This window comes from Gekko japonicus, unplaced genomic scaffold, assembly GCF_001447785.1.
Source record: "Gekko japonicus isolate JY-2015 unplaced genomic scaffold, Gekko_japonicus_V1.1 scaffold146, whole genome shotgun sequence".
Lineage (NCBI taxonomy): Eukaryota > Metazoa > Chordata > Lepidosauria > Squamata > Gekkonidae > Gekko > Gekko japonicus.
The window spans coordinates 1,326,179-1,351,666 of NW_015167533.1; the positions used below are offsets into that span (position 1 = coordinate 1,326,179).

The 25,488-nt window shown below is 44.7% G+C and overlaps 1 protein-coding gene and 2 gene segments (V, D, J or C); 2 read left to right on the forward strand and 1 right to left on the reverse strand.

Annotated features, from left to right (window-relative positions):
- The first annotated feature begins 3,607 nt into the window (after window positions 1–3,607).
- LOC107112323 lies at window positions 3,608–4,394 on the forward strand. The segment is given in 2 exon segments: window positions 3,608–3,656; window positions 4,042–4,394. Coding segments are annotated over 2 exon segments (402 nt in total).
- A 6,546-nt stretch (window positions 4,395–10,940) lies between these two features.
- On the forward strand, window positions 10,941–12,644 carry LOC107112324. The segment is given in 2 exon segments: window positions 10,941–10,953; window positions 12,319–12,644. Coding segments are annotated over 2 exon segments (339 nt in total).
- A 2,364-nt stretch (window positions 12,645–15,008) lies between these two features.
- Window positions 15,009–19,680, reverse strand: LOC107112325 (vomeronasal type-2 receptor 26-like). The gene is made up of 4 exons (XM_015413448.1): window positions 19,393–19,680; window positions 18,175–19,020; window positions 16,398–16,524; window positions 15,009–15,925 (listed from the first exon to the last, which is right to left on the reverse strand). Exons 1-4 carry the CDS (start codon window positions 19,678–19,680, stop codon window positions 15,009–15,011), a joined length of 2,178 nt encoding a protein of 725 aa, XP_015268934.1.
- Between the last annotated feature and the right edge of the window lie 5,808 nt (window positions 19,681–25,488).

A 25,488-nucleotide genomic window follows, 5' to 3' on the forward strand; every position in this document is an offset into this window, starting at 1 on the left:
GCGGGGGCGGGGAATCCCCCGCTTTGAAAGCCCGATTTCTGACGCAGCAGAATCAGGGCCCGGTGGAACCCCGCCCCCGGCGTGCACGTCACTAGCAAGTGACGTAAACACGCTGGGCACGCTGGGGCGGGGCCATGGCCATACAAGGGAACACTCTATGGTTTTCCCTTATATGGCCGTGGCCCCACCCCCAGCGTGCCCAGTGTGCCTATGTCACTTCTGAGTGATGCGTACGCGGCGTGCACACACACCCCCGACGCCGGCCGGGAGCCCCCTGCTCCCGGCGAAGACGGATTTGGCAACCCTACCAAGCAGTGCCCAGCCAGAGCAAGCAGACATGTTGCCCTCTGTTGCCAACAACTCCACCAAAGTCTGGCAGAGGCGAGTCCCACCCTGCAGCTCGATCTCGGGACTACATGGTAAAGAAAGAAGTGACTGGCCATTAAACCGGTATCAAAAGGCAGAAAGTCATACTAAGGCGGTGAAGGAATGCAGGGCAGCTCCTCCATCAATCAGGCACAGCCCTTCCTAAGAGGGATTCAAAGCCCATTTTCCACAAGGACATCGGAAACTCCTTCCAGATAATTTGATCTTAAATTAATGACACAGGTCTCCAAAGCAAGAAACAATGCCGGGGGGGGGGGAGAACCAGAATGTTTTTCTCCTCATGGAATTCCCCGATAAACAGGCCAGGTGAAAGGAAATATGCAACAAAAAGCAAGACGAGGAGTGAATGACAGACATGCTGCTCAGCCCTCCTTATAGCTGAACATCAAGCAGGAGCAGAATATGCAAAACAGGCTATTATTCGGTCCCTGCTTAAATAGACGCCTCAGCAATGAAAGGAGCCATCTTGGAAAGCATAATGGAGACCTTAATCCTAATTCTTTGCATCTTTTCAATGCTTAAGCAGGGTATGTGTTCCTAACATTGAATGTTAACCTTGAATGAAAAATGGAGGGGGTGGGAGAAAGTTCTGTCGGCTTCCTTTATGTGACATTTTCAGACGGGTCACAGAATTTCAGATGTTAAACCATCAAGCAGTTTCACCTAAAATGGAACTCCTTATCTATAACCCATTTGTTCTAAGGTGTAAGAAAATCAGCAATTTCAGACAACTTCAGGCAAATTTGGACATTTACTGTAGATACAGCTTGAAAATCTCTCCCACACCCATGTGTGTACCATACCATTTTATAACTTTGCTTATTTTTTTTGAAACTATTTCTTTTTTCTTCCAGGGGTCCTCTCTGAAATTAAGCTGACAGAGTCTGGAAAAGGAACAGTAAAACCTGGGGAGTCCTTAAGACTGACCTGCACAGTATCCGGTACCACCATCAGCGATACATATGGTTACCACTGGATCCGCCAGCCACCCAACAAAGGGCTGGAATGGGTTGGAAGGGGATACTACAGCAGAAGTTCTACCTGGTACACGGACTATGACTCCGCCTTCCAGAGCAGGGTCTCCATCTCTCCTGACACCTCCAAGAATGAGTTTTCTCTCCAGCTGAACTCCCTGACAGCAGCAGACACGGCCGTCTATTACTGTGCCCGACAACCACAGTGACACAGAGCCAAGCTGCTGGTTGTACAAAAAGGGAAAGCTCCTGTCTTGAGCAGATAGTTCCCTGGTGCTGCAAATTCTTCCTCTAAGACATGGCTCTGTATGTGTGCCGGCTAGCATCCATAACGCTACTTTTAACTGTATGACAATGTGACATGTATGAAACCGGGACTTATTGTGTCTCATTTTTTTGAAATAGTTAGATCCTGGCTTATATCCTTGAATTCATAGTGGCTAATAGTAAAAGAGTAAGTCACAACGAACAAAAGCTTGTAAATACCAGTGATGGAATTTTTTAAAAAGTACAAATATGCTCAAGAAGAACATAACACTTGACAACCAAACATGACAAATAAATAGCCTGCTGAAACTGTCTTGCGGTTTCTTGGCTATGAGGCCGATGTCAAACTGATGATAACCAAAAGTCCAATAAAGCCCAGGCTGGTATAAAAAATGGTGTCAGGAGCTTCATTACCTTTGGCTATTATTTCTTTCATCGTTGCACTGCATGTCAAAATCTCAGGAATAGGAAGCAGCTCTTTGCCACATCGTTCAGACAGCTGATTGAATAAACGGAATGGAAAAGACAATGGATTCCAAAAGAACAACATTCTGAGAATGAACTATGGATGCCATTTCTATGTGCTGAGTTCAGCAAATGGAATATTATCTCAGCATAAAAATGTAAACCCCTGGACATAGTAGAAAGGAACCTCACATCCCCCTTGTGGAAACTGGAACTCATGTTGGCCAATTGCTCACATTAACCAGCAGGGGGGAGCAGCTTCACACAGCGGTGCTGTAACTCTGTTCAAGAAGCCTGCTCGATTTCATTCTCTGGGGATATCTTTTCTCACTTCTCCAACTGCCCAGTGACTTGGCTGATGTACGTTGAGAAACCACAGAAAGTTGTGTGGGGAAATGCCATTCATTGTAAAATGAAGAAACTGAAGTCTGACCCTTTTCTCCCATTAGACAAAGCATTTGTAGAGTAGGTTCATTTGGTTGTAGAGTACAGAGAGAGAGCGGAGAGTGCAGTCTGGCCACCATGGTCTCAAGGGATCTTTCCCCTTTCTGTGTGCTTTAGCCACTTCCTCTCACACAAGCCACAACCATGGCAAGGGGTCCTTGTCCTTACAGAGACAAAAGGGAGCAGGAAGTGTGACCCTGGGTAAAAGCCTTGAATGGGGCTCCCCATGAAAGGTGTGGTGGTGTAACCCCCATAACCCCCATAAGGTGCTTCCTGGTTTCCAAGCCCGTAGTTCCCTGATCGTCTAGCTATTTGCTGCCTGATTGCTTAGCCGGTGGCTGCCTGGCCTCAATCCAGCCTCTTTTGGGAAATTGCCTGGAGAAGTGAGACAGGATGGAAGAAGTGGGCTGTGCCACTGTATGACACAGAGAGTTGGGCCAGATGGGCCATGGGCTTCATCCAACATAGCTTCTTTTATGTTCTGATGACAGGAGCAAACCATAAAAACTGTACATTGTGGTGGAGTTGGAGAGGCCAAGCAGTGCCAAGCCAGAGCAAGCCGACATGTTGCCTCCTCTTGCCAACAACTCCATCAAAGACTGGCAGGAGCATGGCCAACCCTGTAGCTTGATCTCGGGGCTGCCTGGCCAAGAAGTGAAATCAGTATCAAATGTCAGAAAGTCATACTAAGGTGATGAAAGAATGCGGGGCAGCTCCTCCATCAATCAGGCACAGCCCATCCTAAAATGGATTCAGTCGAATTCCATTTTCCATAAGGACATCGGGAGTTCCTTCCAGATAATTGGATCTTAAATTTACAATCCAGAACTGCAAACAAGAAAAAACAGGGGGCACCTGAATGTATTTCTCCTGATGGAATTGCCCGGTAAAAGCCTGGGTACATGGAAATATACAAGAAAAGGCAAGATGAGGAGTGAATGAGAGGCGTGCTGCACAGTCGTCCCTAAGGCTGAACACAAAACAGGAGCAGAATATGCAAAGCAGGCTGTTATGCTGTCCCTGCTTAAATAGACCTCTCAGAAGTGGTAGGAGCCATCTTGGAAAGCACAATGGAGACCTTAATCCTAATTCTTTGCATCTTTTCAATGCTGAAGCAGGGTATGTTTTCCTGACAGAATTTCTTTTCTTCGAATGAAAAAATGGAGGTGGTGGGAGAAAGTTCTGTCTGCTTCCTTTATTTGAGGTTTACAGAATTTCACAGAATTTCAGATGTTCCACCATTAAGCAGTTTCACCTAAAATGGAGCTTCTTATCTATAAACCATATCTTTTAAGGGGGGGGGGTCAGTAACTACAGGCAATTTTGGACAATGACTGTGGGCACAACATGAAAATATCCTCGACAGCTATGCATGCACTGTACAGTTTTATAACTTTGCTCAATTTCTTTCTTTCTTTCTTTCTTTCTTTCTTTCTTTCTTTCTTTCTTTCTTTCTTTCTTTCTTTCTTTCTTTCTTTTTGAAATGATTTCTTTTTTCTACCAGGAGTCCTCTCTGAAATTAAGCTGACAGAGTCTGGGAAAGGAACAGTCAAGCCTGGGAAGTCCTTAAGATTGACCTGCACAGTCTCTGGGACCTCCATCACCAAAGAATCTAGTTACCATTGGATCCGCCAGCCACCTCACAAAGGGCTGGAATGGATTGGAATGGGATACTACGTCAGCGCTGCTGGTTATGATGATGATGACGGCAGATTATTCTGGAACGCTCAGTATGCCTCCGCCTTCCAGAGCAGGGTCTCCATCCATGACAACTCCAAGAATGAGTTTTCTCTCCAGCTGAACTCCCTGACAGCTGCAGACAGGGCCATCTATTATTGTGCCCGACAACCACAGTGACACAGAGCCAAGCTGCCGTCTGCACAAAAAGGGGAAGCTTGTGTCTTTAACAGCGAGTTCCCTGGTGCTGCAATTCCCCCCCTAAGACATGGCTCTGTACATTTTCCGGCTGACGATGTGACATGTATGAAACAGGGACTTATTTGGTCTCATTCATTTGATATAGTTAAATCCTGCCTTATGTCCTTGAATTCAAGAATTAGTCATAAGGACACAATAGTTTGTACAAATCAGTGATGGGTTGTTGTTTTTTTAAAAAACACACACATTAAAAACAGGCAAATCGGCTGAAGTAGGATGCAACACTTGACAACCAAACACTGTAAATAAGCAGCATTCTGAAACTGAGGCCCTGGTCACATGTAAGGTTTTGGGCTGGTAGAGGGACGGTTCAGGGGCGCAGCAAACGGGCGATCCGACCGCAACATCTGGGAAGCGTTGTGCTTCCGTCCCCGAACCGGGCCTTCCACCCAAAACACCGCACCAAAAAAGAACCACCTACCTAGGTTGTTCATCGCGAAGCGGCGCATCAAGGCCGGCCGTGGGATCGCCAGCGTGTCCTTTCGCCAGCGCTTCCCCGGCTCCTGGCCGAACTGCGCATGCTTCGACATGCGCAGTTCGGCAGCCTCCCCTCCCGTCCGTCGCTTCCTCCCCAGCATCTGATCGTGCAGGGGAGCAACGGTGCCATAGCTCAGGGGATCCGTGGGATCCCGCCGCGGCATCTCTATTTTGGCGCAGCTTTTAAAAGCCGCACTTTGGCCGTTTCTTTTCCTGCCGTGTGGCAGGGACCTGAGTTGTGTTTTCCTGGCTACGTAAGCCAATGTCAAACTGAGGATAGCCAAAAGTCCCATACAGCCCAGGGCAATGTAAAACATGGTTTCAGATGCTTCATTAACTTTGGCTATCATTCCTTCCATCACTTCACTGCATGTAATAATCTGGGAAAGGGGAAGAAACGCTTTGCCACATCAAACAGATAGCTGCCTGAATGAAGGAAAAGGAAAAACCAATGCATTTCAAAAGAATTGCATGTTGAGAATGAAGTACGGATGCCATTTTTGTGTGCGGACTTCAGCAAATGGAAAATAATCTCAGCACAGAAATGTAAACCCCTGACAGAGTAGAAAGGAACCTCATATGGATATGGATCTGATTGTGAAGGAAGAAGTGCCATGGTCAGATCACTCGGTTTTGAAGGCCCAGCTGGTTGTTCCGACTCCTCCTGTTTAGGCGATGAGTTGGTTTATGCTTGCCTGTGGAGACTAATGAACCCAATTGGGTTCCAGAACGCTCTGCAGGATCCGATGTCTTCTGGGGGCTCATTGGATTAGCTGATAGAAGACTGGAACTCCCATCTTTCTGAAGCCATCAATGTAGTCGCTCCCTGACATCCTCTCCGTTCCCTTCAAAAGTCATCTCCCTGGTATACTGTGGGACTTAGGGAGATGAAACAGGAACTCAAACAACTAGAGTGAGCCTGGCAGCATGCTCACAATGAAGCTTCAAGAACATTTCATACGACACTTATGAAAGCCTATGAGGTGGCAGTGAAGGCTGCGAAGAGGCGATTCTACTCAGCCTCCATTGTGTCTGTTAGGTCACACCCAGCACAATTTTTTCAGGGTAATTAGATCTTTGAGAACCCTCTCAGAGAGGAAACAAAAGATGAGTGATTCAACCATTAGCTGCGAGGCATTTGTGAACTTTTGTTTGGATAAAGTATTGTCACTCCTCCACAACCTACCCGCTAATATTGATACAGTATGCAAACTGGAGACCCCTTGGCTGTCTTCTGATTCAGTTTTTGATATAGGGTATTCAGTTTTTTGAATATCCTATATCTAATTATGCGCATAGGTATACCGCCATTCTTAACAGTGTTTGTGTTCTTGCATCTATGGCTTTTCAATAAAGTAAAACCTTCTTGGAAGTGTGTGCCACATTGTTTAGCTGTGGGTTCTGACACCAACCCTGTAGCTTGATCTCGGGGCTGCCTGGCCAAGGAGTGAACAGCCTACTGGAGTCTGTATTAAATCAGTATCAAACGTCAGAAAGTCATACTAAGGTGATGAAAGAATGCGGGGCAGCTCCTCCATCAATCAGACACAGCCCATCCTAAGTGGGATTCAGTCAAATTCCATTTTCCATAAGGACATTGGGAATTCCTTCCAGATAATTGGATCTTAAACTAATAATCCAGAACTGCAAACAACAAAAAAACAGGGGGCACCTGAATGTATTTCTCCTGCTGGTATTGCCGGGTAAAAACCCTGGGTACATGGAAATATATAAGAAAAGGCAAGATGAGGAGTGAATGACCTTACAGCTGAACACAAAACAGGAGCAGAATATGCAAAGCAGGGTGTTATGCTGTCCCTGCTTAAATAGACCTCTCAGGAATGGTAGGAGCTATCTTGGAAAGCACAATGGAGACCTTAATCCTAATTCTTTGCATCTTTTCAATGCTGAAGCAGGGTATGTTTTCCTGACAGAATTTCTTTTCTTCGAATGAAAAAATGGAGGTGGTGGGAGAAAGTTCTGTCTGCTTCCTTTATTTGAGGTTTACAGAATTTCACAGAATTTCAGATGTTCCACCATTAAGCAGTTTCACCTAAAATGGAGCTTCTTATCTATAAACCATATCTTTTAAGGGGGGGGGGATTAGTAACTACAGGCAATTTTGGACAATGACTGTGGACACAACATGAAAATCTCCTCAACAGTCATGCATGCATTGTACAGTTTTATAACTTTGCTTAATTTCTTTCTTTCTTTCTTTTTGAAATGATTTCTTTTTTCTACCAGGAGTCCTCTCTGAAATTAAGCTGACAGAGTCTGGGAAAGGAACAGTCAAACCTGGGGAGTCCCTAAGATTGACCTGCACAGTCTCTGGGACCTCCATCACCGATGAATATGGTTACCACTGGATCCGCCAGCCACCCAACAAAGGGCTGGAATGGATTGGAAGGGGATACCACAGCAGCTCTACTGATGATTTTTATGATGATGACGGCAGCTTAACCTGGTACACTGACTATGCCTCCGCCTTCTAGAGCAGGGTCTCCATCTCTCCTGATGACTCCAAGAATGAGTTTTCTCTCCAGCTGAACTCCATGACAGCTGCAGACACAGCCATCTATTATTGCGCTAGAGAGCCACAGTGACACAGAGCCAAGCTGCCGTCTGCACAAAAAGGGGAAGCTTGTGTCTTGAACAGAGAGTTGCCTGGTGCTGCAATTCCCCCCCCCCAAAAAAAAACATGGCTTTGTACATGTTCCGGCTGACAATGTGACATGTATGAAACAGGGACTTATTTTGTTTCATTTATTTGAAATAGTTAGATCTACCCTTATGTCCTTGAATTCAAGGGGGCTAATAACAAAACGTCAGAACGGAAGGTTTGTAGTGCTGCAAATTCTTACTCTAAGACATGGCTCTGTACGTGTTTTGACAAGCATCCATAATGCCAATTATAACCACATGACAATGGCCCAATCTACATCTAGCATTTGCTCCATTGTTTTACCAAACCCACACTGGAACAGAAAAAAAGATGCAACTCAAAACCACATTCAGGCCCAATCTGCATCTAGCATTTGCTCCGTTGTTGTACCAAACCCACACTGGAACAGAAAAAGATGTGGCTCAAAACCACTTTCAAATACCCCAGTCCAATGCCATACTGACTGTAGAGTCGCCCCTGAATAGCCATAAAACAGCCATAAATCTATGCAGACAGCCACCATAAAACCAGAGATCAAAGTGAAAGCGGCATGCAGTCTGGACCCTACCATAAAATGCCACAATCAGTCAAAGTGAAAGTGCCATGCAATACAGAGGGGAATTTCTGTTCCAGTGTGGGTTTGGTATAACAGCGGAGCAAATGCTAGATGCAGTTTGGGCCAGTGTGGCATGTATGAAACGGGGATTTATTTTGTCTTGCTTAATTCAAATAGATAGATCCTACTATTGGGTGCAGTTAATAAGAAGCCTGGAGACCGACTGGAGGTGAAAGGCAGAAAGTTTATAATGCAATAATGGTAACTATATACAAAGAATATACAGACTGTCGTGCAGCATAACATACCTCAGTCAGAGAGAGCTATGTCTCCCCAAAGTGGCTTATGAAGCCTAAACAATATATACATCAACCAGCCAATGAACAACAGGGCACACTAATTACCCACTCCTAATCACTACAAGGAGTAGCACCTGCTCGTTTATCACCTGGCTGTAACAGTGTTAGTCACTTAGCCATTTAGTCTGACAGCTAAGACTTAGGTATCTTAGATCTTCCTGATCTATACATGTGCTGTAACAGCTTGCTACCTCACTACATATATACATATCTCAATACCTACCTTATGTCCTTGAATTCAAGGTGGCTCCTAGTAAAATAGTAAGTCACAAGGAGACAAAAGTTTGTAAAAACCAGTGAGAAGTTTTTTAAAAGCACACATTAGAAACAGTTAAATCTGCTCAAGTAGGACGTAACAGTTGACAACCAAACACCACCGAAACTGCATGCTGAAACTGTCTCATGCAGGGCTTTTTTGAATAAAAAGCCCAGCAGTAATGCATTAGCATATTAGACCACACCCCTGACACCACAGCTCATTAACATATTAACCCACACCCCCATGCCTTCCCTTTGCTTTCCCGGGTGCCCCGCAGCTGTGGGGAGCCCGAGCAAGCCCCTCCTTGAAGGGAAAGGAAGGCAGTTTAAACTGCCTTCCCTTGGCTTGCCCCAGCACCCCACGACTGCGTAGAACCCAAGCAAGCTGGTCCTTGGACAGGCTGGGGAAGGCACAGGGAGGCATTTAAATGCCTCCCCAATCCTTCCAGGGCCCCCCCGGCCCTCCCATCTTGGAGTCACTGGGTGGTCACTCTCCAGGCCTTCTTTCTGTAGCCACGCACGCAGAGGTTTTGGCTGTAGTGGGCATGGCCAACTCTGAAGCCAGCCGGAACTCCGTTCCTGTGCATTCCTGAAAAAAAATAGGCCCGGTCTCACGGTTTCTTGGATATGAAAGCCAATGTCAAGATAATGCCCAAAAGTCCTATTCAGCCCAGGGCAGTGTAAAACATGATGTCAGGAGCTTCATTACCTTTGGTTATCATTTCTTTCATCATTTCACTGCATGTCAAAATCTGGGGAAGGGTAAGAAGGGCTTCGCCACATCATACAGATAGCTGACTGAATAAAGGGAAAGGAAAGGACAATGGAGTCCAAAAGAATACCATTCTGAGTATGAATAACAGATGCCATTTCTATGTGCTGACTTCAGCAAATTGAAAATAATCTCAGCATAGAAGTGTAAGCCCTTGACCAAGTGGAAAGGAACCTCATATTTCCATTGTGAAGACTGGAACTCGTGTTGATCAATTTCTCATATTAACCAGCTGTCAAATTCCTAAGAAAATCAGCTCTCAACAAGAGTTGCTTCAAAGAAGAAAAGTTTATTGAGACATTGATAGATCCCAGGCTAGGCACAGCGTGTGTTGGAACTGAAGGTAAAAGGCACAAAGGTACCAGTTATACTAGGTTCAAGCAGAAAGTGTGAAAGGTCCAGAACAAAACACCCTGTAGAATTCCACCTGCCAACAGCAAATGGTCTACTAACTCCCCCTCCTATACCATCCCTCCTACGTAAAACTAACATAAAACATGAAAATAACGTAAAACATGAAAATAAGCAGAGCAGGAGAGGCTGAGAATCAAGAACATTTGGCCAGCTAGAGGTGATAGGAAGACTGTTACATCAAAAGCATTCCAGCATCTCATCCCACAGCCCCCTTTCCCACCACCATGGAAAATGAGCCATAAAAGGCAGAGCAAGTTTGGCACCAGCAGGGGGAGCAGCTTCACACAGCTGTAGTATAACTCTGTTCAAGAAACCTGCTTGATTTCATAGTGCTGGGATACCATTTCTCTTCTCACTTCTCTATTGACCCAGTGACTTGGCTGATGTGAGTTGAGAAACCACAGAAAGAAATGTGGTGAAATGCCATTAATTGTATAATGAAGACGCCGATCTTTGGCTCTCTCCTCTTTTCTCCCAGCAAACAAAGCTTTTGTAGGATAGGTTGATGTGATTGTAAAGAACACAGAGAGAGCGGAGAGTGCAGTGTGGCCAGCATAGTCCCAGGGGGTCTTTCCCTTTATTTCTTGCTTTAGCCACTTCCTCTCACATGAGGAATTGCCATGGAAAGGAGTCCTTGTCCTTACAGACAGGGAAAGGAGCCTGAACTGGGATCCTGGTCAAAAACCTTGATTGGGGCTCCACATGATAGGTGTCCTGTTGTAACCTCCGGTTGATGTCTGACTGCCTAGAGTGGGCTTCCTGGTTGCCTAGCCCATAGTTCCCTGATAGTCTAGCCAGATGCTTCCTAATTGCTTAGCCAGTGGGTGCCTGTGCCCAATCCAGCTTCATTTGGGAACCTGCCTGGAGACATGAGACAGTAGACATGAGACAGTATGGAAGAAGTGGACTGTGCCACTGTGTGAAACAGAGGGTTGAACGAGATGGGCCATTGGCCTGATCCAACATGGCTTCCCCAGGTGAAAGGGAATATGCACGAAATGTCAAGATGAGAAGCGAATGACAAGCAAAAGGGCCCGACTCAGCACGGCCCAATATTTGTGGGGCCAGGCAGGGAGGGAGAACTGGCCTGATGCTGGGTAGGGTGGGGTCACTGAGCAGTGGGAAAGTTTGGACTTCCCCCTTCCCTCAGGACCAATGGCAAGGTGCCAGGGTAGCTGGGGGGAGGGTGGTTTTGAGGGGAAGAGGCCAGCCACTCACCTTACCCCATCCCAGCCTTTGTCCAGCAATGGAGCAGCTTGCCCACCCAACCCACCCTTGGGTACACCTTTGGGAGTTGGTAATTGTAAGGATCTGTAACGAGGGGGTCAAGGTGAGGTCAATGTTGTACAGTTTGAAATTGTTAGCCTATTAGTGTAGTTGATCTTGTATATGTTTCTTTCTTGTCCTAAGTGTTTGGTGATGACAACATGGGGCCAGATCCATTTACGGAAATCAGCCTGCGTGCCATTTCCTGGATATGGGGACCACCTTAAGGGGTCTTGGCATGAGGGCTGATGGGAGCGAGCCTGTTCAAGGACTACCAGTTCTTGCTCTCATGACGAGATGGCCAGGGGAGAACATGAAGGAGCAGTTGTCCATGTGATCTCTGGCAACCTGCCATTCCACAAACTTCACCTATGCCGGCTGGCTGGGTGACGGGGTACATCGGCTAGTGCGGGGCCAGCTGATGTGTTAGATCTGGTGGGCCCATACTATGCCAATGCTTCTTACAGCTGTAATCAATAAAGTTGTGCCAATTCTAATCCACATATCTTCCAAATCTGTTGTGAGCGTGGTCATTTCATACTGGGTCATAGACATCTGGTAGAACCATGCCACATAAAAACTGGAGCCGCAAGCGTGCTGCACAGCCCTCCTTATAGCTGAACATGAAGCAGGAGCAGAATATGCAAAGCAGGCTATGATTCTGTCCCTGCTTAAATAGACATCTCAGGAATGATAGGAGTCATCTTGGAAAGCATAATGGAGACCTTAATCCTAATTCTTTGCATCTTTTCAGTGCTTAAACAGAGTATGTGTTCCTAACAGGGATTGCTTTTATTTGAATTAAAAATGCAGGGGGTGGGAGAAAATCCTGCCTGCTTTCTTTGTCTGCTGATGTTTACAGACCTGTCGCAGGATTTCAGATGTTAAACCATTCAGCAGTTTCACAACTTCTTATCTATAGCCCATATCTTTTAAGGGGCAAAATAATCAGCAACTTCAGGCAATTTTGGACAATGACTGTACATACAACTAGAAAATCTAAAAGCCAGGCATGTACTGTACCATTTTATAACATTGCTCAATTTCTTTCTGAAATTATTTCTTTTGTCTACCAGGGGTCCTCTCTGAAATTAAGCTGGCACAGTCTGGCATAGGAATAGTCAAACCTGGAGAGTCCTTAAAACTGACCTGCACATTCTCCGGTGCCCCCATCACTGATGGATATCCTATCAGCTGGGTCCGCCAGCCACCCAACAAAGGGCTGGAATGGATCGGAAGAAGATACTACCACAGTTCTAAATGGTACACTGATTATGCCTCCGCCTTCCAGAGCAGGGTCTCCATCTCTCCTGACACCTCCAAGAATGAGTATACTCTCCTGTTGAGCACTTTGACAGCTGCAGACACGGCCACCTATTACTGTGCCCGATACCCACAGTGACACAGAGTCAATCTGGCATCTGCACAAAAAGGGGAAGCTGACTTCTTTAACAGGCAAGTTTTCTGGTGTGACAAATTCACCCTCTAAGGCATGGCTCTCTTTTTGCTCAGGTTAGAATCTGAAATGGCACTTTCAACTTCACAACCATGTGACATCTATGAAACAGAGACATCCTTTTTTAAAAAAATTATATAAAATATTTAAATCCTGCCTTGGTGTTTGTTAGACACCATTTGAGGTGGCTAATAATGCAACAATAAGTCCTGAGGATGCAGAACATCACAGAAGTCAATGAGAAAAGTTTTTAAAACGGCATTGATTTTGCTCCACCTTTGGCCTGCAGATGGTGTACCTGAAATTAAGAAAAAACTAATCAATGTTCTGTTAATAGCTGCTAAAGTGTTGTTAGCAAGTAAATGGAAAGCAGATTCCATTCCAACTATGCAACAATGGTTGCACAAAGTCTGGGATTTTTTCCTACAAGAGAAAATCTCATCCTGGACAAATACTACACATGTTGAGTATCACCAGCTTAGCCCCATGGATAAATGGTACCCTGTATTAGAGAAAATGAACATAGACAAATTCGACTGGGAACAAATAAGAAAACCAAAATATGAAGGGCTACTGTTTGGTTGATGGTGCAATATATTGACAACAGGGGGTGATAAGTGGCTGCATCCACTGAACCAATTAAGAGTATTTCCACATCAATTGAGGCTGTCAACATTTGCTTCAAGGCTGAACGCTCCTGCTCATCCACAAGTTCATTACTTGTATTGAGGAAACTCCCCAGATATCGTGAATGTGTCCCCCTTCCTGATTTTATTTTTTGCTGCTGTTTCAACTTATAGCTACTGACTGTTTTCTAAATTTTAAATTTTAATAAAAAAAAGAAAAGAAAAAGAAAAGTTTTTAAAAGCACACATTAATGGAATGGAACAAAGCCATTCCTGGCAACAGACGTTGCCACTTTATTCATCAGCAAGGCTGTATCCAAGACCACCAACAAACTCTTAATTTACTTTGCTGATTACATCTCTGGTAGATCAACTCCAACTTGGCACTCCGCTTCCCCAACCAGCATCACTTCAGTCTTTCCTGAACTAATCTTTGGTTTATTTACCTGTTTGGTGTAGTGGTTAAGTAGGCGGACTCTAATCTGGGAGAACCAGGTTTGATTCCCCATCCCTCCACTTGCACCTGCTGGATGACCTGGGGTAAACCATAGTTCTGGTGCAGCTGTTCTAGAAAAAGAGCAGTTTCTGTCGGAGCTCTCTCAGCCCGTCTGTTCTGCCGGAGCTCTCACAGGGTGTCTGTTGTGGGGAGGGGAAGGGAAAGGTGTTTGTAAGTCACTCTGAGATGCCCTTGGGTAGTGAAGGGTGGGATATAAATCCAATCTCTTTTCTTCTTCTTCTTCTTCTTCTACCTTCACCTGCAATACCTTAAGGGCCAGCATGGTATAGTGCCTCGAGTGTCAGACTAGTATTTGGAAGTCTCCAGGTGTGAATCCCCGCTCTACTCCAAAAGCTTGTTGAGTGACTTTGGGCCAGTCATGTGCCTTCAGCCTAACTTACTTCACATGGCTGTTAATGAGGATAAGATGTAGGAGAGGAGAATGATGTAGGCCATTTTGGATGTACTCTTTGGAGAGATAGGTGGGGTATAGCTAAGTAAATCAATATGTCAATAAATAATGACCTTCATAGATGCTTCAGGAAGCTTTGATAATATAAAGCTGGGTGTCCTCTGTCCTGTGATGACAACCCACTATGAAGCTCCTGATTATCTCGGCCATCGATCCATTTTACATACAAATTAAAGAGCATTGAGGATAAAATGGACCCTTGTGGCACCCACACACACCAGGTCCCAACTAGGCGATACTTCCAAGGTCTTTGACTACCCTGCACATTGTAACATAAAACGCTGGGGAAACATCCAGATTGTCCAATCCTGCAAAAAAGTTTTCTTCAGCCTGTCAGCCAATAGTTTTTGAAGAAATGCAAAATAAAAGCTCATGTCTGGATAGTTTCTCAGTTTGGTTTGTCCTATAGGATAAGTCCAAGGCAAACCAGTAGCACAACCCTGTTATGCTCTTGGGAAAAAAAATGAGACGTACCCTCTGGCCAACCAAAAGAGGTGTGGTGGGGATCCTGGAACTTGCATGGATGGACAAAAACCATATGGAATGGGAGATGTAGGAAGGCTGATAATTCTTGAGAGTGAATGCAAAACGTGGCTAGATCCAGTCTCTTGTATTTGTTTGTGGTATATCAGTGAAGTTGATTATATTGTCAATAGCAAAACCTCGGGATGACCCCCAGATTATTCTGTAACTCACAGATACAAGAAACTGTAATATCATGTTGGGGTTCTGTAATTGTTTTTCCTCATTAGCTGCTCCCTTGTGTTCAGCTCAGGCTTCAAAAGAATAAGATAACATTTGGGGATGAAGATACAACCCAATAACCCAGCACTGGAAGCTAATATGGAGAAGATCTCCACAGCTACCATGTATTTCCCTTTGGTGCTCAGGTAGGTTGGGACAAAAGACACCCAAACACTGCAAAACATCAGCATGCTGAAGGTAATGAACTTGGCTTCATTGAAACTATCTGGCAGTTTCCTGGCTATGAAAGCCACAGTTAAGCTCATGAGAGACAGAAGTCCCATGTAGCCCAGTACAATGTAGAACATGGTGGCAGACCCTTCATTGCATTCAGCCACAATCTCTGTAATAAATGACTGTGTGTCAAAATCTGGAAATGGAGGAGATGTCAGTAGCCATACTGTACAAATGCCCGATTGAATGATGGAGCAGGAAAGAACTATGGTGTTGGCGAGTCTTTTTCCTACCCATTTCCTCATCTTAGACCCTGGTTTAGTGGCCATGAATGCTATGATGACAGTGATGGTCTTGGCCAACACACAAGAAACAGCGACAGAGAAGATGATGCCAAAAGCTGATTGTCGGAGGAAGCAGGTCAGCTTGCTTGGTCTTCCAAGGAAGAGGAAAGGACAGAGGAAGCAAAGCAGGAGAAAGATGAGGAGAGCATAGGTAACATCTCGGTTGTTGGCTTTGACAATGGGGGTATCTCTGTGCTTAATAAAAGTTCCTAGCATTAAAACTGTTATCATGGAAAATGAAAGAGAAGCTGAAGCCAAACTGATTCCTAAAGGTTCTTCATAGGACATAAAGCTTATCATTTTGGTGATGCAGCAATCCTTGTCCTTGTTTGGATATTGATCTTCTGGGCATCGGATACATTCAGTCACATCTAAAGGGAGGGAAGGAGGAAGGAGTTCCATTTTAGAACCTGTTTTCATGGCATCTCTAACACACCAGCTGCTCATGTTGCCTAGCCTAGCACTGATTCCCACTTTCCTCTCTCAGACACTCACAAAGATCAGCTGAAGGAAGCCTGGCCAACTTATCACCTTCTAAACTTTTCAGAGTTGTGTGGATGAGGCACATGAACCCTAAGAAGGACTCAGATCCCTCAAATAAAGTATTATGGTCTGGGGCAGATCCTTTTACCTTTGAGTAAGAGCCCACATAATACCCATGGAACTTTAATCAAGGTATGTTACTGGGAAATGAATTCCATAAGCAGAAGTGTGATGAACATAATCTAGACATTTAGTCACATGACAAAGATGTACCAACTGGTAATACATGTGCAAATAACCCCTTGAAGAGTGATTCTCTGAACTGACACTATACACACCTAAAACTACTGGACCACCTACCCTCTTGTTTTGAGACCTTTCCATCAGGACATGGAACACAATCGTAGCAGCAAAATTTCTCCCCTTCTTTTCTTTTCTTCACATGACCCAAGCGGCATTTGTTGTTACATGTGGAAATGGGCAGTACCTGCTCAAAGCATAAAATAAGTGTTGGATAGGAGAAATTCGACACTATTTTATTGTTCAATAGTGGAGGCAAGCAGACAAGAATAGTGTAGTTGAAAAGTAACAGTATCCAAAAGGATTTCAGGTGGACATTCATGTTGGTCTGCAGTAGAAGACCAAGTCCAGCAGCACCTTAAAGATCAATGAGATCTCCAGGGTAAAAGCCTTTGAGAGTTAAAGCTCTCTACATTCAATCTGACTAAGGGAGCTCTGATTCTTGAAAGCTTCTAACCTGGAAATCTACTGGACTCAAATCACACATCAAAAATGCTGACTGAACTATAAGCTAATGGTTCTTTAGCCATGGCAAATATTATAGTTAATAAGTTTGGTGCTTAGGGGATGAAAATAGGTGGAGTAGAAAAACTGGATACAAAACTCAGGCCCCGGTCACACGAGCCGGATATCATAGGAGGGAGGCGTGGCTAATTGCCCTGCTGCAGTTTGATCCACGGTTACGTGATCAGATGCACCGGTGGCACACCACAGGTCCTTCTCTCGGAGCCGGCAGGTAAACGAGGGACCAGAGGGGAATGCCGTGCAATCACACCACAGGAGTGTGGAGGCAGCCCGTGGAAAACGTTTACTAGTACTTTGGGGGTACTACTTTTTTAGCACGCATTTTTGGCGGTAAGCCACGGGTGCGTGCCACTTCCCAGATGTTGGGGTGTGATCACACTCGGATAATCCACCCATCATCTGTGCCTCTCCCGCGGCAATTTTGCCGTGTGACCGGGGTCTCAGTGCCTCAAAAGAAGGCATTTTCTGTGGCTCCCACACAAAGTTATCAAATGTTAAGGAAGGGTCTATGTTTTTCCTATTTTCCCTGACCCTGAATCATTCAAAAAGAATGTTTTCCAATACATTGAGGGAAAGGATCATCTACCCTTTAAAGTTACTTCTCTTTTTATATTGCATGTGAATTGTGATGCTAGCTTTATTGCATATTATGCAGCGAAAGAGACTTGTGGTTCTGAATCACCAATCTGAAAAATGATATTTTCCTCAAGGCAACCCCCCCAAAAAAACATATTCAGCACCTGATTAAAACTTGCTTGCCACACAATCATATCTTCATTGATTATGAATTCTTTTCCTCCAGGAGCATTAGGATTCACCCTTCCAACTTCCACCCTGTGGAAAGACTTGTTTGGGAAGGTGACCAAGTTTGTGATGTCAAATCCAGCTCCCAGCTCCATATTATCGTTTAAAGAGATGGTTTCTCCAGCTGAGTTGTTGAATGAAATGCCTTGAAGAAACTTGTGGAGCTACTTGAAAGAAAAGGGGAGGGGAAAACCAGAATGAAGAGATAGCAACATGTTACAGTCATCATGTCTAGCTTTAAAAACTTATTCCTTTGCTGATATTGTTTTCTCAAGTGGTATATATGTAGACCTTGCTTGAAAATGGGACACTTTTACAGAATACAACATTCATAGCTGACTTTTTAAAGGTGCTAAGGCTAGGAGGAAATGTGGACCCACAAATCTTTGCCAATGAAGAAAGTGTACACCATCATATATCCAGATATATGCTAGTAGGATTTGAATGCTGTGTCACGTGTTATTAACCATGTGATCACAAGAAAATAAATTCATCAAGGATAGATTACCTGCCACGGCTGGGGATCTAGAATGGCAATTCTGTTTCCCCATTTGTTGATTGATCTAGAAAAGAACATGATATGTAAAGCATGCGCCACAGCATAGACAGCATTGTAGATGCTATAGCTGTGACCAGTCATGCGCATTTCAAAAAATGAACCAGGTAGGCTCTCTAGCCTCTCCTCTCCAGTACATGATTCATTATTGCTCATTAGCTCCTGGGGATTTGGATATAAACAGTTAAATGCTTGAACCCAGAAGTCTTCAAGAAAGCCATGTTCTTTTGTCCAGGATGGCTTTATGAGCCAAACAAAGTCTTGGTAACCAAGAAGTTCTTTTGAATGAATGGTGAAGGAAATAGTGCCATCAAAAATGTGAAGATTAAAGCCATTTTGAAAGCTTGTCAATGTTATATCAACTTGGGCTGTCATAACCCACACCTTTCCAATAGCCACGTTTTCAGGAAATCCTAGAAACATAAATGTGCTTATCCATAAAATAGTCCTGGAATGTCCATAGATGATAAATACACTGGTTTTGCTATCTGTGAAACGCCTGTAAATATTTGAAGCTATATCGTTAATTTCATTTACAGGATGCAAATGAGTTTGTCTTGTGATTCTTTCTGTGAAGGCAGAACAAATTCCATTCTTGGAAAACAACGGCTCCAAGACCTGTAAGAAATGCTCTCCTTCATCATCATCCATGGCAAAAAGCCCAACCCATGTCCAGCTGAAATACTGAAGTAATTGGACAATCCCCATCTGCTGATAGTCTTCATTTGGGGCCATGCGGTAAAAGAGATGGAACTCTGTTGTATCCCTGTCTCCTGGGGCAAATGACCCATAAATCAGCTAAAACGACAATGTACATATATTTTAGATATGAGTTAGGACTGGAAGAACATATATGCTGTGATTTTATTTTATTATGATTATTATACTGAGAGAATGTGTGGATTTGAGTACAGTTAAAATCTAGGATAATTCTGGATGAATATTCTCATATTATGAGATCATGAAACTATCTGGGGAAATTTGTCATAAAAGAAATCTCCTAATAGCACTATACATGTTTTCCTCTCTCAGCCTATACAAACTATCCCTCTACTTGACTTCAACTTTTTAGTACCAAATGATACTTGGGGGGGGGTTGCCCCTCACAGGTGTTCCTTGTAAACCACAAAACCAGTTCCTGAACAAGAGAATGTGTGAAATAGCTCATACCTGTGGAATCTTATATTGGCCTAAGATGTCCGCCATATGGAAGGAGATATCAGCTCCAAGTCCCCCGATAATGGCTATCGGCAATTTTGGAGTGTTGCATTTGTAGCGGGGGACAAGCCTATGGGATCTGAAAAGCAAATCTAGGATGGAATGATAGACCAATCCCTCATCATTGTAGCTGTCATAAATGTGGAAGCCAAGGGTGATATTGGGCAAGATCTTTGGATTCTCGTTGATCTCACTGATGGCAAACAGCAAAGCTAGGATGTGCTGGAACAACTTGGTCATCACACTACAAAGATTTAAAAAGTTGCATGTTCCTTCAAAAGGAAGTCTTTAATGCATTCACATTGTTTAAGCAGAAATACTGGTGTGTTCTGGATCCAAATTATTTAGTTGGCTTAGTGTGTGAGCTCCCTGTGCATCCCAGAACAAAGCTCATGGTATTTCAGAACACATACTATGGAAAGGGAAGTGATCTTCAATGGGTCTACTTGGAAGGAAGCACCACTTTATTCAATATAGCTTACACTCAGGAAAGAGGATTGCAACCATAGCATAAGTATTGCAACCATGTGTAGAAAAGGCTGGTGAAAGCCTACCAAAGAGTTTTTGAAGCAGACTGTCCAATTTCAGTGGTAAGCCACTCAAACATAATGAGATCCAGCACTGTTAGAATTGAGAGGGGGAGATCCAGCACTGTTAGAATGGAGAGGGGGTACCATGACTCGGAACTTTAGAGAGAGGCTGTGAAGACTATCGAGGGATTGCAGGAGGGGCAACACACAGCAAGGTACAAGAGAAGGCAGAGCATCAGAAGGCTTAAGTGAAGGAGGAGGACAGGCAGAGGAAAACAGAAAAGTCCTGGAGTGGAAATACCTTGAAAACTAAAAGAATTCATAAGCTGATTTCAGAATCTAGCAAATATCCACTAGTGACAACTTTTCTCAACATATACATATACCTCACACATACATACACACACAGAGAGAGAGAGAGAGAGAGAGACTAGTGGTGTGCATGATATGCTGCAAAGTCTTTATTGCTATTTCAAGTTGTAAAAACACTGAAAATTTAGGATGCATCTACCAATTGCTATTTGTGACATCTTTCTAATTAAGCCTAGATAATTTTTGATATGTTGTCCAAATATTCTATTGTCTGAATAGGGTTCCTCCACCTGACATTTGCAGTTTTTCTTCAACCATATTTTCAGTTTTCTTTAATATCTGCTTATCTTTTCACAACTCCAGACAATGATTCCACCCCCCCAACCTTGTTAGCTTTTGCCCATTTGTTTCCCCCCCCCCATATTAACAAACTGTAGAATTTCTCATGGTTTGGACTTCTAATGCTTCTAAAAACTGTCTTTACTGTTTCAGGTTTTCTTCCAAGTCCACAGAAATGATCGTACCACTAAAGATTTTTTGCTAAGAGACCCCTTTCAAAATTAGAAAGAGCTCTCTCAAAGACAGATGAAAGCCTACATGTCCCATAAAACAGAGCAGAAGGTACAAAATTCATAAAGTGACTGAGAAAGACAAGGGCTTGGGTGGTAGACCAAACACAGGCATTCATTCTTGGAGTATCCTATCAGTGGTAGAAGCAATCATTACACTTTGAGCTCTGGCCAAGCACATGTGATATGGGAAAATTAAATAATACCTTACAATGGAAAAGTTGACAGTTCCTGAGATGGATCTTGACAGAAGGATAAGTCAGAAACATGGTAAAAGATCTGAGAAGAAACCCCCCCAATGAGTAGGTCACCAGGCTGGTACCACTCGTGTGGAACTGGGAGGGGATCATTCAAGCAACACTCCATTTTATCTAATTCAAGTGCCATATGACGTGATACAAGCAGCAGTACTGCTATGTCACACCATATTGGGAGAGAAAGTTCTTTCTTCATGTGGGCCATGTAAGTGACAGCCTATCTTTGGCAGGTCTCCTTGGACTGTGGCTAACTCTGCCAATACACTGAGCATGCAGGAAAACGTCCTGGCATCGAAGAGGATAAGAAATGTTTGCCTTGAAACCTACTGGGATTGCTAATTCTTGGATTCAAAGCCAAAGAGGAATGTGCCAATGATCAAAATGATGGTGTCCTGCCTACTCCCTGCTTCCAATTCTCCATAGGGTTGTAATTTTTATAATCACTTTTAGACCTGCTTGTTCAGCCTTGGTGTTTTGTCAAGGGGAATGGGGGAAGCAGCAAGACAACTACATAATTACAAGGAAGAAAATCATGCCTGCCTCTCCAGGTGACACCACTGATGGTAACTCCTAACACACACACACACACACACACATTTCATCCGCAAGTCTCCTCTGCTCCTTAGCGTGTTCCAGATTATCATAGCAAACAAATGCCAATCTTTTTTTAAAAAAAGTTAAACTGAAGGATATGCTGTAGTTCTAAATTTATTTATGGGAGAGTTTGAGAGAGTGATCCCGATTATTCTCTTCATTGTAGCTTTGTTCTGTGTCCCATGATTCCCAGCCCAGTACTTGGGGGGGGGGTGCCTTCCAGCGCTCTAAACTGTGGAGTCTTGTGAGCAAAAATTCTACTTTGTGAGCTACTGGCATTAAAGCTGTGAGCGAGCGATTTGGCTACTGCACAAATTAGTTTGGAGCCATCCTTTCTGAGCTAAGACAAAAATGTATGAGCCAGAGGCTAAAAAACTGTGAACTAGCTCACACTCACTCAGCTTAGAGGGAATACTGGTGCCTACATAAGCGGGAAAGCCCGGATCAAAATGAGACTAAGTTCAATAACAATTGTCAGCCAAATACATAAGTATGTGTTGGGTTGTTTATTTATAGGTTGGTCTTAAAGGTGGCCGTGGTGGCTCAGAGGTTAAGAAGCTGATCTGCAGACCAGAAGGTCTGTAGTTTGGCAGTTTGAGACCCCAGTGCCACGTGATGGAGTGAGCTCCCCAGCTCCTGCCAGCCTAGCAGTTTGAAAGCAAGAAAATGCAAGTCGATAAATAGGTACCACTTCGGTGGGAAGGTAACAGCGTTCCGTGCACCTTGGTGTTTACTCACGCTGGCCACATGACCACGGGAACGTCTTCGGACAGCGCTGGCTCTTCGGCTCGGAAATGGAGATGAGCACCGCAACCCTAGAGTCAGATTCGACTGGCTTTCGAGCAAGGGAACCTTTACCTTTTACTTAAAGGTGCAACTGGACTCAAACTTTGTTCTGCTGCTGCAAACCAACCTGGCTACCAATGTTCCCTCTAAGCTGTGGAGTCTTGTGAGCAAAAATTCTACTTTGTGAGCTCCTGGCATTAAAGTGGTGAGCGAGTGATTTTGTTACTGTGTAAATTAGTTTGCTCTGGAGCCTTCCTTTCTGAGCAAAAACAGAAATATGTGAGCCAGAGGCTAAAAAACTGTGAGCTAGCTCACACTAACTCAGCTTAGAGGGAACACTGATGGCTACCTACCTGAACTTATGGAGCACTTGCAGGAGGAGAAAGGAAGAGACAATGAAAGGATGCAAACCAAGTTTCGTTCTGTGTTTGTGAATGGGACTGTGCCCTGTTAATGAAATCTAAAATGTAATGTTTTGAAGATATGTTAAAATATTCATAATCAGGGCTATTTTGGGGCAGGAACGCACAGGAACAGCGTTCCGGCTGGCTTCAGAGTTGGCCACACCCACTACAGCCAAAACCTCTCTGTGTGTGGCTACAGAGGGAAGGCCTAGTGAGCGACCCCCCCCCCCCAGCAACTCCGAGGTAGGCAGGCCAAGGGGGGCCCTGGAAGGATCAGGGAGGCATTGAAATGCTTCCCCGTGCCTTCCCTGGCCTGTCTAAGGGCTGGCTTGCCCGGGCTCCCCACAGCTACAGGGCGCTCAAGCAAGCCAGGGAAGGAAGTTTAAACTGCCTTCCCTCCAAGGGCTGGATATGCTAATGAGTTTCTAATATGCTAATGAGTTTCTGCTGTTGGGTGTGGCCTATTATGCTAATGAGTTCCTGCTGGGCTTTTTCTACAAAAAAAGCCCTGTTCATAATGCTTTTCCTTTAGAGGACATACTCTCCAAAGCTATTTATTTATATATTAACCACCGTTCTCCCTTGTGGGAATCAAGGCAGCTTCAAGATAAAGCGTTATGAAGAAAGACACGACAAAATAAACAATTATAAAACCCATAAAAAGTCACCAATGTAAAAACTCCCGTTAACACTGCCAATAACAAAGCCTCAATAAATCAAATGCAGTCCTAAATAAAGCTGTTTTCAACTGCCTCCTGAAGATTGACTAAGGCCCCTGCCACACGACAGGAAAAAAGCCTCTTGAGGCGCGGCTTTTAAAAGCCGCGCCAACGTTGACACGGCGCGGTGGGATCCCACGGATCCCCCGGCCGCGCCGCCTTTTCTCCCCGGCGCGATCAAACGCCGGGGAGAAAACACGGCCCTAACCGGGGGGCGGCCGAACTGCGCATGTCGGAGCATGCGCAGTTCGGATCCGGGCCGGGGTTGTGCCGGCGCAAACACGCGCCGGCGATCAAACGCCCGGTTAGAAGCGCCTCTTCCAATTGAACCACCTAAGTAGGTGGTTCAGTTTGAGGCGGATTTCTGCAGGGAAGGGACAGTTCGGCCACGGAAGCAAGACGCTTCCCAGATGTTGTGGTATGATAGCGCCGGTTTGATCCGGCCCCGAACTGTCCCGCTCCCGGCTCAAATCGGCCAGTGTGAACGGGACCTAGGAAGGCCTCACTAGGGAGGTTGCTCCATATTTGTTCCAAACCACTAAAACGGCAACTGAACATGACCACCAGGAGAATTATTTTTTCTTGTGTTGATATTCACCTACAGGGATGGTTCTGAACATACACAAACATCAGGAAGTCCCTTACACAGAAATGGGGAGCCCAAGAACATCTTTTTCTCCATGGCCTATTTTATTTTCTCAAACAACATTTATAGAAAGAAGAAGAGGGAAGGAGAGAAGAGATTGGGTTTATACCTCGACCTTCACTAGCCGAAGGAGTCTCAGAGCAGCTTACAATCTCCTTCCCCTTCCCCTCCCCACAACAGACACCCTGTGAGGAAGGTGGGGCTGGAAGAGCTCTTTTGATAACTGCTCTTGAGAGAACAGCTCTGAAAGAACTTGTGACTGACCCAAGGTCACTCCAGCAGCTGCATGTGAAGGAGAGGGAAATCAATCCCAGTTCTCCCAGATTAGAGTCTGCACTCTTAACCACTACACCAAACTGGTTTTCCAGAAAGAGCCAATGAGTGGTTGATGCTTAGGCACAAGTCTGATTTGAATGAGCAGGAGAACAAGGTGAGAATAAAATGGCATAGGCCTGACGTGGCAGAATGAATTCTACCAAGTCAGACTGCCGGTGTGTGTGTGTGAGAGCTTTTACATTTAAAAAAGAACAACAACCCTGCAAACAGAAAAGTAATGCTAGCATCTCTCTTTCCTTGCCAGGCTGTTCTATTGTCATGCAGTGTTTAACAGAGGGGAGCATACTAATATCTGATTCACCAAGATCACCCACCGCAGTGTGAAGCATCACCCTGCATCAGTGGACCAGGCCTTTGAAAGGAAAGGACCAATGGTTGCTAATCAGCTGCTGATGAACAACATTTGTCAGAAGTCATTATTCTGCCATGATCACAGACTAAGGCTGCGGTCACACTGGAGGCTTGGTGTGATCTGGTGGCACCTCTATTTGTGGTGGTTTAAATTGTTGCAGGAAGGGGTGACCAGACAGCACACCCTGAAGTGGCTCCTCCGTGCACCGGTCCCATGCTGAAGCATCCATATTACTGGCTCCTCAACCACGGAGTGTGGCCCTTGGTGCAAATGGGGGTCACTCATGCTTATATGTGCTTATGTGCACATCCCTACCGGGTGAAAAAAAGCCCCATGACTGAGATGAGTGTTACCTTTCACATTTCCCATCCGACATCCATTCACGACAGGGGGGTTCAGACATCGGGATAAGCAGAGTGGAAGCACTGCCATATGTCAAGACTGGACTTTCCCCTATGCCAATAAACTCTGCTTCCAGGATGGGTTCAACCTGGGTGCCAATGACAAGGGCACAGAAGGCAAATGTTGTTGTCTAATTGTGCT